Source organism: Simochromis diagramma, unplaced genomic scaffold (genome assembly GCF_900408965.1).
Source record: "Simochromis diagramma unplaced genomic scaffold, fSimDia1.1 OVJJ01000321.1, whole genome shotgun sequence".
NCBI lineage: Eukaryota > Metazoa > Chordata > Actinopteri > Cichliformes > Cichlidae > Simochromis > Simochromis diagramma.
The window spans coordinates 6,186,461-6,200,367 of NW_024386772.1; the positions used below are offsets into that span (position 1 = coordinate 6,186,461).

Sequence of the window (13,907 nt, forward strand, 5' to 3'; positions counted from 1 at the left end):
AGCCAAATGAATAAACAATGTCAAGACACATACCTTGCAGTCATCAGAAAGATTGACAATTCATTTAGATTTCAAAACAGAAACACAATTTGATGAAATTTCCAAGCACAACCGAAGAATGGCATTTACCATTCACATTTATTGTTTAAAGAAATCACATGTTTTCTTTGATGTACAAGTGACTGTTGCTTTCCACTCATTAAGTGCTTTCACTTTGACATAACTTGAATCTTGACAGAATTTACTGCACTGACAATTCTCAAAACAGAGTACTATATATATTTTAGGTTATCACAGAGTAATAAACCCCTTCACTTCCTTACATAAAAGGACATCATAAATTTAACCATCATAGGTCTCTCACTTTGTCTCCCACCATACTGCCATCAGCGGAGCCCAGTCCTGATTTGGTTAGAGAAATAGTGGGAGGAATGTGTGTGATGTTGGGAGAATCCTTTATTGAATCCTCCAACCACCACGTCCATGGCCTATGTAATGGCTGGAGACAGTGAGGGGAGGTGGTAGACATGGGTATGACAGTATCACTGGGGCAACTGAAGCAATGTGCCCTGTCCGGAGGGCAGGTAAGTGACATTGCGGGAGCGTGACAGCTGGAAGGCGATGTCTTCAGCGGCTTCCAGCTTACGGAGCTCTACCAGACCATCACCAGCCTCCATCAGAGAGTTGGCAATGAGTAAAGCAGCCTGAGAATCTCCCTCGGCTGAAATGATGGCTGCCTGCTTCTGTTGCTCTGCCTAAAATGATAAAATGAAAACGATAAAGCTGTATGCACAGTTTTAGAATGCGCTCATAGTACAGGGATTACATGCAATGTTAGAAGTACCTTTTCTACAACGAAACGGGCTCTCTCTGCCTCTTGCTGGGCCACCTGTTTCATCTCAACAGCCTCTGTGAATTCCTTGCCAAAGGTCAAGTGTGTCTGAAAGAACACAATACAGCAGGTTACTGCAGTTAAACACACAACCCAAGGATAGTATAGAACAATGCTGCATAATTTTCCATCGACTTCATACCAGTGAAACATCATCCAAGATTAGGCCGAAGGTGGAGGCTCTTTCTGTGAGGTCCTCACTGACCTGCCTGGACACAAGCTCTCTCTGAGTGATGAGCTCACTAGCATCAAACCTAGCCTGAGAGAGAGAGAGAGAAAGGCAGAGAGAAACATTAAGTGCTTTTTGACTCTGTTCATTATACATTCAGCCAATTTGTTTGGTCTTTAATGGATTGTTACTCACCACTACAGCCTTTAAGACCTCTGTGGTGATAGATGGCAGCACCCTCTCATCATAATCCTCACCAATACTGGTGAAGATGCGTGGCAGCTGGTTTGTCACCGGCCGGAAGAGGATACGCAACGTGATGTTAACGTTCTGCAGATCTGTAGGGTGAATGGTTCAGACCTTAATCACACTGTATACACTGGCCTACACATTAAAACAAGTGTTTGTGTTCATGGACTAAAATTTTCTGTGTAAAATACAAACAAGTTCCTCCTTTGGGAATGTTTACACAGTTATCAAATCAAATGAGAGTTGTGGGTTCAAACATTCCTATTTTTCCACATTTTTAAATCAAACCTGTGACAGTTTAAATAACACAAAAGCAGCATTGCAATGAATCATGTTACAGTAACCTCTGACACATTATAAGGGCAATAATATAGCTATCAGAATAGTTGGGGGGGGGCAACTGATTCAAATAAATAAAAGGTAGAACATGGCAGGAACTTTAGTCTTCAGATTTAAATTCCCTCAGCTGTTTTGGGATGCACTGAGGCCAAAACTACAAAGGACATTCAACACAATTGAATGTTTTCTTTGTATTAGCTAGTTCAACAAAACCTACAATTCCAGGAAAAACCAATAATGCAGCGGCTGTGAACTTATATCATGGCAGACTTTCTTCATCAGGCTGTCTGTGTGCGCAACACTAGAAGGGGGGAGTGCATCATTTCACTTTTCTTCTGTACAAAATGTACCTAGTTTAGTCAAGAGCAATGTTCGCTCTAAGCTGAGCACGTGAGCAATCGTGCACTGCTAACATGGTCTCCCCACACAGAAAATCTGCGCTGTGCACAAAAAAAAAAAAAAAAAATCCAGCCTGAATTGGAATGAAAGTAAATACATGCATTTATTTTATTTCGCTGATTTTCTGTGCGCGTAGACTGAGTCAGCAGTGCACGATTGCTCACGCGCTCAGCTTAGAGGGAACAGTGGTCAAGAGGCGTATGTGACATTAAGCTATAAATGCTTTTTTAATGCTACAGCTAAGAACTAGAATGATTGTAGTCATGAATTCACCAAATAAATAAATAAACTTAACATTGCCATTTAATTCTGTACATTCAGAAAGTCCATTTAGGCCATTTAAGCAAATCAAGGCCAAGTAGAAAACACTTAAGTTCTTGACCAAATCAAATGAAAGAGACTTTGCCATAAATCAGGACAAAGTATAAAAAAAAAAACATTTATAAAGCCCTATAACCACATACCTTGTGAAAACACAGTCACCAACGTAACCAAACAAGTGTGCAACAAACAACTGATGATAGATTTAAAAAGTAGGTCAACCCCAAGTGTGACGTCGAATAATAGATCTCAAAACCATCATGATCTCAAAACTTAAATAACCATGGTTTGTGAGAATGCAAACAATACTGACAGGTGGTCAAAATATTCATCACTTTGTAATGCCCTTTAGAGACTTTTGAATTCTTAATGGAAAGCCCCCACGGCTATTCTTATTTTACCATATGAATATTTTTTTTTCTTTCTTTCTGTTGGTTCTTCTTCTTTCTTTCTTTCTTCTTTTTTTTTTTAACTGCATTTACATTAGAATGCAACACAACACACACAACTGTAACAATGGGTTTTCTTTGTTCATATTACTAAGACACAGCTCAAGAGGTTTGTGTATGAACATATTTGCTCAGTTAAGACTCTTTATTGCTCTTACAAAATATAACTTCAGCTAGAACAAACTGATGATAATGTCTTTTAGAACATTTTAGATCTCAGTGCAGAGTTGCCGCCATGGCATTCTAGCCAGTTAAAAATTGAGCCATCAGACAGAACTTGCTAACCCATTAATTCCACTTCACAGCATTCTGGGTGGAAATCAAAACAACTTGTAAGAGCAAAGCACGCAGTTCTAGGGAAAAATCTGGCTACACTGCCACTGTAGAAGGAATGGCAAGATTCATCTGAAGAGTGTCTCAAATTTAGAATATGGCACTCCATGATTTTTTAATTTATTATTATTTTTTAATTCTAAATGTTTTTGTTACTGTTGTACACTTTATTTCAGCATAAACCGAGTTATATAAATTTCAGTAACAACTGGAAAATTTAAGTGTTCAAAAACATCTGACATACCCTCTACATGTCTTTTAATGTTAGAAAAACTAAACATTTAAGAGTGGCTAATTCAAGTCTTCACCACACCACAAAGCTAAGCCTTCTTAGTTTGACAGACACTGAATTTGCAGAAACTAAAGTTCCTTGGAGTGCTTGCATACCTTTGCTGCCTGTGATAACAGGCACATTGCGTGGACGGGAGCGGCAATCAAAGATGACAGGTTTCTGAACCCAGGGGATGAGGAAGTGGGTTCCCTCACCAACAACAACATCTTGAACACCTCGAAACCTGTCAAAGATCACAGCCCGGTGACCTGCATCAACTGCAACGAGGAGGACAGAGAATCACATATAGAAAAATTTGTTTAACATGAAAAATTTATTTTTTAATTTTATTTTTATTAAGAGATAAGATAGAACTTTATTAATCCCTCGGGTGGATTCCTCTGGGAAATTCGGTTTCCAAATAGCACAGCACCAACAGAAGTTACAGAACGTGAGCAGAATACCATATATACACACATATATAAATACAGAGTATACAAAAGGGATAAATAGAATAAACAGGAATAAATTCAAGGTCACAGTTTTCCTCGTTTATGATCTGGAATGCTAATGAATTCATCAGCTTAACCAAACAAAGGCAACTAATATAGGTGCTACACAGAGTAGACCAAAGGCATCCTAAATTAGCAAAAGAGGTTAAGTGTAACCCTAAGTGTAATACCAAAATCTCACTTCAGAATAACACATGTTCGTAAAACTAAAACAACTGTTTTTCTCATCTGCATGCAACACTATCAGGTAGCTAGCTATTCATTAGCTTTTGCTGCCTTCCCAAACCTCTTGAATTCTTTCGGAAATGTGGTTTATACAAAATATATATTTTTACCAAATTAATAATTTTTATGCTTGATGACTGAGCATGTTTTCCTATACATGTAAAATTCCATTAGACCATGGATCTTTCTAGGACTCACCGTTGAAAAGGGCTGAGTTCACGACACCTCCACCGACGGCGAGGGCAAGCCCCAACTTCCCAATGGACTCAAATAACTTGGCCATGACAGCAACCTGGTGACAATGAAAACACTTTGAATGTCTTTCTACACATCTCCACCTCTACACCTACGCAATGCACCATAATCCTGTGACGGACCTTGGAAATCCAGGCTAAATCCCCTCTTTCAAATAACAGTTGGCTTTGGCCTTGAGCTGGACTTACACCAAGGCTGTGGTTGTTAGCTAATTTGGCTAACTAGCTAGCATTAGCTTATCTACTAACTGAACTGAGACATCTTGCAAGCACATGTAACTAAACAGAGCACCGCAGCTTAGATTTAAGGCCGATGCAATACTACAGATAAGACAATAAGATACGTAAAACGATTAAAAAGCGTGCGACAGGTAAGTCCAAGTTGCACGCCGGGTGACTGCACTCATGTTATCCCACGCTGATGCAAAGTGGTCGCTCGTGTTCGTTTAATCTTGTAACACTACCTGTCTTGTAAATAGCACATAAAACGTCTCTCCGTTTCACTTCCAATGGCTAATACAATGACATTTTGATAAACAGTTAAGTAATTTTACTGTCACACACATAACGTATGTCATAACTTACCTCACTTTGCTCGGATGTCTGTGACCTCCACCGGACACGACGTACAGCACATGAAATAGCTGCTACACAGCGCCTGCGCACTGGATGAAGCAACAAAGCATCTGATTGGACGTAACAAAACAGTCTTCTTCTTCTATGACTTAGTCAGTATTCAAACTAATTACTGCCACCTACTGACTGCGGCTCGCCTAAATATAATTAAAACACATTATTATCATCCGCTTTTGGCTTATACTGAGTAAAATGTAGAAAACAGAACACATATTGCTACATAGCATCAGTATACTGGTTACTAAGACTCAGACTCAAGACTGTATTTTACATTCCTTAGACAATAACGTTTTGGCTCTTGTTGTAACTAGAGGATGTCAGGGAGGTCAGACTATTATTATTATTATTATTATTATTATTATTATTATTATTATTATTATTATTATCATCATCATCAGTAGTAGTAGGAATACTAGTATAAGAGTAGGGTGTAACTGGAAAAGAGAGGTAAGAGGTATGCTCCAGAGCGTCAAATGTGTCAAATGTAAGGCCCGGGGGCCTTACTCCAATCTGCCCCCTTAGACTGATTTGGCAAACTTGAAGGAGGACATAAATTTTGGACTTTTACCTGCATTTTCACAAATCTTACAGTTCTTTCTACTGATAAAGACCATGTCATTTTCATACTACATTAATGTAATTAAGTATTAGATTTGCAAAGAAATGACAGTTCTTGTTTCAGTTTTTTACAATGAGTCAACAGCAAAATAAAAAAAACTACTTTTTCTATGAATTAACAAGAACTTTCAGTTTTATAATTACTTGAAAATCTGGACAGTGGGCTACGAGAACCTTTCCTGTATTTTTATACATTAATTTATTTATTTATTTTCACAAATTAAGCCCAAAAAATCGTGCTGACAGATTGAGATGGATTGAGATGGCAGATGAACCACCGTAGCCACCCCTAAAAAAGGCAGATGAAAGAAGAAACAAATAAACAAACAAACAAACAAATACTACTACTACTACTACTAATATTAATCATAATAATAACCACGTATAAAGGAACAGTTTGGGAATTTGTATGATACAGATAATAGACCAGTCGGGCACCCGCAAACTTCTGCACGCACCGACTCACATGACACTTTGTCGCCCCCTAGCGCGGGGAAGAAAAATCGCACAACCGGTAGTTTCACTTTTCTTCCATTGCTCGTAAAGAGTGACGATCTTTGAAAGAAAGCAAGAAACGGTCGTGGAAGCGTTTTAAGGTCAGTGATGATTGCAAATCTGAAAGATATCCAAAGAATGCGACACACCGTAACTGCCTCGGGCGCAAATAGAAGATCTGTCGATATGCGCTAAGAAGATTGGCAGTCGAGATGTTTTTGATTTTCTCTACTTCCTTGACAGTCGTCTGGCTGCAATGTGGCTTTTCTTAACGCTCGCAGATGTGTTTTCACATCGTGTAGACACGAGCACGCAAAAGCGCTTCATTTTCGCAAGTTGGCTGAATTAATTTTTTTATTAATTTGATCAGATTTATTTTACAATTAGCACAGATGTTGGCAACTTTGAATCCAGTAACATCTGCCGTGCATTACAAGCAACATCTGGTTTAAAAAGGCATTTTAGAGCAGCTTATTATTTGTCAGTTACAGACTAGTCGTGGGAAGCAGGAAGAAGGGGAGTAAGGGGCGTTAACCTCACTGGTACAATTTTACACACGAAATTTACACTCCTGTTGATATTGGACAAACATGTACGCAATACACGAAGTCTACGCGTTTTCTAGTCTTTCGTTTCCACATAGCAGTCTGGATATCTCAGTAGTTTTGACATTACAATGATATATTTTTTTGGTGTTAGCCTGCTGTTGCTTCAAATAACCAGCTGCAAAGTGTCTAGACATTTTTTTCCTACAATTTAATGAAAAATATTCTCTGTTGATGGAAACTGAGGATAGTTTTCTGTGTTGATGTACTTTCCTGGTAACCCCCAACAGAGGGAGTTGGACTATCAAATATGTTTCAATTCCTATTCACAGTTGTGGGGTCTTTCACTGAGAGATGTCATGTTCTAAATTTTAGCCATCATCATTTTGATTTTCATGTTCACCATTAATGCAAAATGAAAACATTTTAGTGTGTAGCCTTGCATTCAGCTTCAAGAGTTTTCCTTCTCACAGCAACAGTGATTGTGTTTCTTCCAGCAGATGGCAGAACCAGGCAGGACTGTGAAGGTGTGTGGACTGCCCACAGACATCGAGGATAACACACTGAAAGACAAGCTATTGATTTACTTCCTTAGAAAAAGAAATGGAGGAGGGGAAGTAGACTCTGTCACCTTCCTCAAGGCAACGCCTCTGGCTGCTCTCATCACCTTCGAGGACAGCGGAGGTCAGTAGGTTCAGTGTATGTTCACGTCTCCTCATCTGCTGTGTAGATCAGAGTGATTACTGTCTGAATAACTAAATGTTCTGTGTCAGCGGTCTTTCATTGCAAAAATACTGTTCATTAATCAGAATCAGAATACTTTATTAATCCCGAAGGAAAATAGGGCGGATTAGTTACATATTATACTGACTGTATTAACACTAAACAACTGTAAACCAACCAAAGATGGCATTCATTTACAAAGTAATAGAAAGGTACTACACTGTCTGCTGCCACCAGTGATTTACACTAAACTGGAATGTTGGCATTGAAGTCAATGGAGTGGCCAGTTGTAGAAACACTTAGTCAGGATGCTTCACAGACTGTGATTGATTTCTCTCTGATGACCCCTCTCGCACAGTGGCACAGAGAGTTATTCACCACAGGCTACACGTTCTGGATGTGGATGGGAAGAAGTATAAGCTCACGGTAACTGAGCATTGTGAAGATTTCGACCCAGATCAGGTAGATTTAGCTGCTGCTCTGCACAATTTCAACAGATACAGTGTAAAATTATTAGTAATTAATTTGTTTTTCTCTTTTCTTTTTCTCATCATCATAGGTCGTCTTAAGATTATCAGCAACAATTGACTACAGCAAGCTTCCGGGGGGAATCATGGCATTGACAAGCCTTCTTCAGAGCCACCACGATGTCCAGATCAACTATACTGCTACTGAGAAATGCTCTACAATATTTGGCTCTTACTCCACAGTGCAGGCAGCTTTGGCACAACTACTGGGTCATCCTGGAGGCTCAAACTCAGCAGAAAACTCAAAAGACTTGAGTCAGCCTACTTCCAGTGGTTTCCGGTCTGTTCAAAAAGCACAGAAGCATTATACACAGGAGTCAGAAGATCAGAGCAGAAAAGCCAACAAGCAAAGAGACAACAAAGAAAAAAATCACATTGACAGGCCAACTGACAACTACAGTTTAAGTTCAGAAAGAGACCTGACACCTGGTGGTTATACCTGGGAGGACACTGGTCAGGCAGATGGAGCTGCTTTGCAGCATTCTACAACCTCTGCGGATGATTTCTCACTAATTATGGATGGAGACATGTTTCAGTACCTACAGAAACACTGCCGGAAGGAATACCAGCATATCCTGAAGCAGTATGGGGTTGAAGTGGTGGATGTAACAAGTCAGGGTTTGACCACTCTGTTTCTGCATGTTACAGCAGCAGTTGGGGAGGATGGTCTAGAGGAGGAGCGCTTGAAGATAGCCAGAAAGGCTATAAGTCAGCTTCATGAGGACATTGAGGCCAAAATCCGTCGATCCCAGCTGCCCAAAGCTATCCTGCACCCCAGTGGAGGCCTGCAAAGGGCAATTGAGAACTTAAGTGTCAGACTTCCCAAACTTATTCTGAATGAAGATGAAAAAAATATTTATATTATTGGAAGCAGTAGTGATGTGTCAGAGGCCAAGCAGTTTCTTCTCCTGGACAATGTTAACCAGCGAGATAAAAAGGAAGATGTAGCTAGTCTCCTGAGATTTCCCTCATATGGTTCAAGTTTATACCCTCAGACTGATGAGGAGAGATTCACTCTCCCCACACCCTCCACTGTAGCATCGGGGGATGATAAGCTAGATGAGATGCTGAAGTCAGAGGAAGATGAACGAAGAGCTGAAGGAGCCAGAAGGTATAAACTAGCTGCTCGGTTTAAGGATTCTGGGCTAGCTGCGTTAAGCAGTCGACCAGCTGACTTCACTTTACGAACAAACTCATCTCCCAGCAGACAAACACGCCAAGGGCCAATGTTAGGGTATGATGTACTCTCAGAAACAGCAGGGACTTCTGGTGAGGCAGTTTCCAGAGCAGTACCCCAAAACACAGGAGGAGACATTTTGTTCAAGACTGGATCTAGTTTGGCATCTTCCTCGCTTCAAAATAGAACCTCTTTGAATCCAGATTTAACAGATGCTCGACCTAAGAATTCATCATCCCCTTTTAGTGGTACACAGTCCAGTTTGTCAGGAAGTCCTGCACCTCAGTCTGCTGGATCCAGATCCACCTTGAAGCGTGCCAGTAGTTTCTCAGGAACGCCTCAGCAGAAGGCTCAAGTTATGAGTCAGAAGAGTCAAGAAGATAGCAGCAAGTCCACAGTCAGAGCCAGGGGCAGGTCTTCTAGCTTCAGTACCCAAACAGGAAGGGACAAGCAGGAAGTCTATACTGCAGACCTTACAGTATCCAGGATAATGTGGAAACATATAAAAGAATCATACAGCTACCGAGTGGAAGATCTAGCTTCTGATGTCCAGTTAAAAGAGAGCAGCTTAGGTAGCCATGAGCTGACTGTTACCATAAGAGGAGCAAACTCATCCAAAGTGACTTCATGTCATCTAGGTTTGCAGAAGCTGGTTGACTCAGTTAGTTCAGACTTCTCTGTGCAGGAGGTGTCCTTGTCTGAACTGGGTATCACTGACAAAGCAGATGAAACCTTACAAGCTTGTTGTTCTGAAGTGCGGAGCCGCTTTAAGAAGGTTACTATCGAGATATTAGCCAAGAGCTTATATCTTCTTGGTCCACGGCAGTTGTGTTCCCAGGTAGGTGGTACCCTGCGGGAAGTATTTTCTGGAGACTCTGCTCAAATACCTGACAAATACCAATATTCCCCAACTTCTTTTCAAATGAATGAAGATAAAAGCACTAGCTTGCACTTTAACAGTAACTCTCAGGTGATTAGAGAGAGCCAACCAGGCAATGCTGATGGTACAAGTAGGAGTCGGGAATGGAGGACAACCTACAGAAGTGACTTTGGTGGGAGGGAGATTGTGAGTGGATCTATTGGTCTGGCAAGGCAAGATCATGTCATTAAGGAGAAAGTCAAGCCTATAGATCCAATGGAGATGGATGGACAGAAGGCTAAGTCATTTGTCAGTCAGTCTACACCAGGAAATGATAGTGTGAGGGGTCTGAATGGTGTCGGATCAACATTAACCCGCACTGAGAAAGGGACCACCTTACCTGCTACGCAGATAGGCAGTGGTCAAGAAGAAGCAGAGATCCAGAACACCCCAGGGGAAGCCAAACCAGGCCAGGAGAGGCTGGGGAACATCTGTGTTTGTGGAGAAACTGGGATATCTGTGCAGAGAACAAAATGTGGAGCCACTTTTTGCTCAAAGTGCTTGGACACGGTACATGTCCGCTGCAGAGTTTGTCATGAGACGGAGCAGAAACCTCGGGGCATCCAGGGCAAAATTGTAAAATCTAAACTAAACATCACTTTGGCAGGTTACAACAAGTTCTGTACTATCAAGATCACTTACAGCATTCCTGATGGTATCCAAGCGGTGAGTGGCTTAAAAACATTTCTCGCTGATATTTTGTTGTGCTTTATCTGAATGAGAAATTACATTGGCGCACCTTCTAAGCTTTCATTTCAGAGACTACAAATGAGACAGAATAAGAAAGGCTGCTCAGTTAGGACCTTTTCTTAAATCAGTTTAAATAGTTCAATTCTGTACAGAGCCCTTGTTACACATCAGGTGTGTGCAGACACATTAAAGCTCTGCGTTATGATTTCTCTAATTTTAAGTATTAGTTTGTCTTTTACCTGTGTTTTAGTTGACTCCTACAGGGTGTCAAGAAAGAATTAGCTAAACTTCAGAGGCATATTCTGATTCACATTGTTGCTATGAGTTCATATATGTGTGTTTCCTGATCGGCTGAGATCTGCAGGTATCAGCCAGTATTCATTATTTTGTTGTTAAAATAAAATAGGCTGCAGTTACAATTCTGACCTTCTCCTGCAAAATAGCATGCAGCTATAGGCTGCCTTTCAGCTTATACACTGCAATACCGAGACCTTGTTCATGACTGCGCTCTTTGTGTTGCGTTTTATCAGGATGGGCATCCATCTCCTGGAAAACCATTTAAGGGAGGGCTATTTGAAGCCTACTTTCCAGACTGTCAGCCGACAAAGAAGCTGCTGCCCAGGCTGGAGAAAGCCTTCAGGCAGGGACTCACCTTCACAGTGACAGGCAAAGGGACAGATGCAAGGGTGACCTGGGACGGCATCCCACACAAGACCAGCTTACAGGGAGGCAAATCAGGGTGAGTGAGGCCAGCGAGGATGTCTGAGAGAGCTGCAGAATTAAAGGTCATAGTCAGTCCATGGACCTGACCTGAACAATGTTCTCTTTGTCTCTCTCAGGAATGGGTACCCAGATTCCACTTACTTGACGCGCTTGTCTGAGGTCTTGACCTCCCTTGGAATTGAGGAATCAACAGAAAAGCCCCATGATTAAAACATGTAAAAAATGTATTTCTTCCTTGTTTTATATATAAAAATAGCAGTATATTGGCGATCTTTGTGTTTACAGCACTGTTTTGCGGTTTTGATTAGTTGACAATCACACTTTGTTATAGTGAGATGTTGATATCTGATCATCCTTTAATTGTAGTCTCTTTTAAATAATGGAGTCATTGAAGACTGAATTTTAATTTTGTAACGTCCTTTACCAATTTTCTTTTAACAAGTTGTTCAAAAGTGAAGGGCCTATATTATTTCACATGACAATTTTTTTAAAATACCGTTTCAGGTTATTTTGCAGAACAAATGAATATTAAAGTCTTCAATATGCACAGTACTGTATAGACCAAAAAATTTGCACCGCACTGTGTGATTGTAGTCATCATTTAGTTTAGGAACAACAGACAGTAATTTGTAAAATATTCTGAATTTAATAAATTAATTGTCAAAAATATGTCTTTGCTACTGGGCACAGAAATAAAAAAGCACATTTCCTGTCTTTTTTTATTATGCTTTTTTTTATTAGTCCTGGAAAACATGTAAGGCATATGGTAACATTACACACTGAAGCGTTACAAGCTCTAAAGGCCATGTGGAGAACATGGCACCACGCAGTAAACCCAGAGTCAAGCACAGAAGCAGCATCAATTCAAAGGGTTTAAAAAACAAAGTTGAGACGAGAAAGTGTGTTTGCAACCATTTAAAAACAAAGAAGGGGGGGGGAAAAAAAAAAAGAAAAAAGAAAAAAGAAAGGACAGAGTTTCTGTCCTTTCTTGTCCAAAACAAGACAAGAAAGGACAGAGTATAGGAAATATAGAAATCAACCTGTTGGGTATGCCTTGTAGAAAGTTACCAGCGGTCACTGACAGGTGTGTAGTAGGATGGATGTGAAGTGGGTTTCTGAAGCATTCCCAGAGATAGGTTAAGATGTCTTGTAAATGTACCAGCTTGCCATGGAGGTTCCCATGCTGAAGGGTCTCAGGTGACGCAGGCTGGCATTCTCCTCTCTCACACACACCACACAACTACATGACTACTAAACTAATGTGAAAGACACAGAACGGTACATACACACATGCCTTATTTTGTTGTTGTTGTTGTTGTTCTTGACTAAACATGCATTCTAGTACTGTACATGACACGCCCAGCCAGGTTGTACTTCCTTAGCATCTCTGCAATGCAGCTGCATTGCAATATCTCAAAAACGACTGCTAAGGATAATAGCTGCAGGCAGATGTGGTCGTTTGAGTTCGTAGTGTAGCGAACACAGTGGCTCTGAATGTGGAACTAAGCCACTTTCATCCTCCCTTTTTTGACTTAGAACACTAAAGCTTACTTAAAATGTGAGTACTGTGAAGGAAAATTGGTGTGACAGTTTGTGCAGTTAACTCAGTGAAACAATGATGTGTGTGTTAGTAAATTGAGATTTAAGTGGGTTCCTACATAGGGAAAACTGCTGTTTGGAATGACCTGAGAAACCATATAGAAGAAATAAATCACCACAAAGCAAAGGGTGGGTGGCTGTGAGGGACTACAGCTTCAAGCCAAGACGGATAGAAAAGTAGCTGCTGGAAATACAACACTCACTGTACTCACTTTCTTTAGATCTAAAACTATGAGTGACAGTATAATCAAATCTAAAATGTTCAAAAAAACAAAACACTTTAATTTTTTTGGAAAACTTTGAAATACTTTTTTTTTTTTTTTGGTTCCTCCCTTGCATCTCTGAGTTGTTAAGTACTCTTGCATAAGTGTCTGGAATGACTGGGAAACCATTTCAAGATGAGATTACAATTCAGCTTCACCACGGTGGAAAAGCTCTCAGGCTGCAGGCCACAGTAGGAAGGGGTGGGTTTTACTTTAACCGACGGATCCACTTGAACCCGAATTCAAGACGCGAAACACCCACCCCGCTGATTGAGTTCATGTCAAAGGCATCTCAGTTCAAAAGTACCCCGGGGAAAATGTTGAAAGAAAAAAGAAAAGAAAAGGGATTTTAATCGGTTTTCCACATGCAGATGAATGCATGCAATTTCAAATTCCAGATGTCAAAGTAATGCTCTATTTTCTTTGAATGTGTATGCAGAAGGAAGAGGCTGATATGGAGAGGAGTTTTTGGCTGGCTGCTGGACTGCAACTGTTGCACCGGCCAAGAGGTTTTGCAGATGCAGCACAGGAAAAGAGGAATGACTCTTAATAATCCTTGAGTGAACTGAGATCAACTGC

General features: G+C 40.5%; 2 protein-coding genes across 3 annotated transcripts; one reads left to right on the forward strand and one right to left on the reverse strand.

Moving 5' to 3' along the window:
- Positions 1-98: 98 nt before the first annotated feature.
- On the reverse strand, positions 99-5,093 carry phb (prohibitin). The gene is made up of 7 exons (XM_040045257.1): positions 4,999-5,093; positions 4,358-4,451; positions 3,539-3,700; positions 1,257-1,399; positions 1,035-1,151; positions 845-940; positions 99-755 (listed from the first exon to the last, which is right to left on the reverse strand). The coding sequence occupies exons 2-7, from the start codon at positions 4,440-4,442 to the stop codon at positions 543-545; spliced, it is 816 nt and encodes a 271-aa protein (XP_039901191.1). The 5' UTR covers positions 4,443-4,451; positions 4,999-5,093; the 3' UTR covers positions 99-542.
- Positions 5,094-6,143: 1,050 nt separating this feature from the next.
- si:busm1-163l24.3 lies at positions 6,144-12,718 on the forward strand. 2 transcript variants are annotated; one of them, XM_040045187.1, is made up of 6 exons: positions 6,144-6,263; positions 7,208-7,391; positions 7,789-7,892; positions 7,990-10,719; positions 11,274-11,482; positions 11,583-12,718. In XM_040045187.1, the coding sequence occupies exons 2-6, from the start codon at positions 7,208-7,210 to the stop codon at positions 11,674-11,676; spliced, it is 3,321 nt and encodes a 1,106-aa protein (XP_039901121.1). In that variant the 5' UTR covers positions 6,144-6,263; the 3' UTR covers positions 11,677-12,718. The 2 variants fall into 2 exon arrangements, with proteins under 2 accessions (XP_039901121.1, XP_039901122.1); XM_040045188.1 differs by having other exon boundaries at positions 6,153-6,263; positions 7,205-7,391.
- Positions 12,719-13,907: the final 1,189 nt, after the last annotated feature.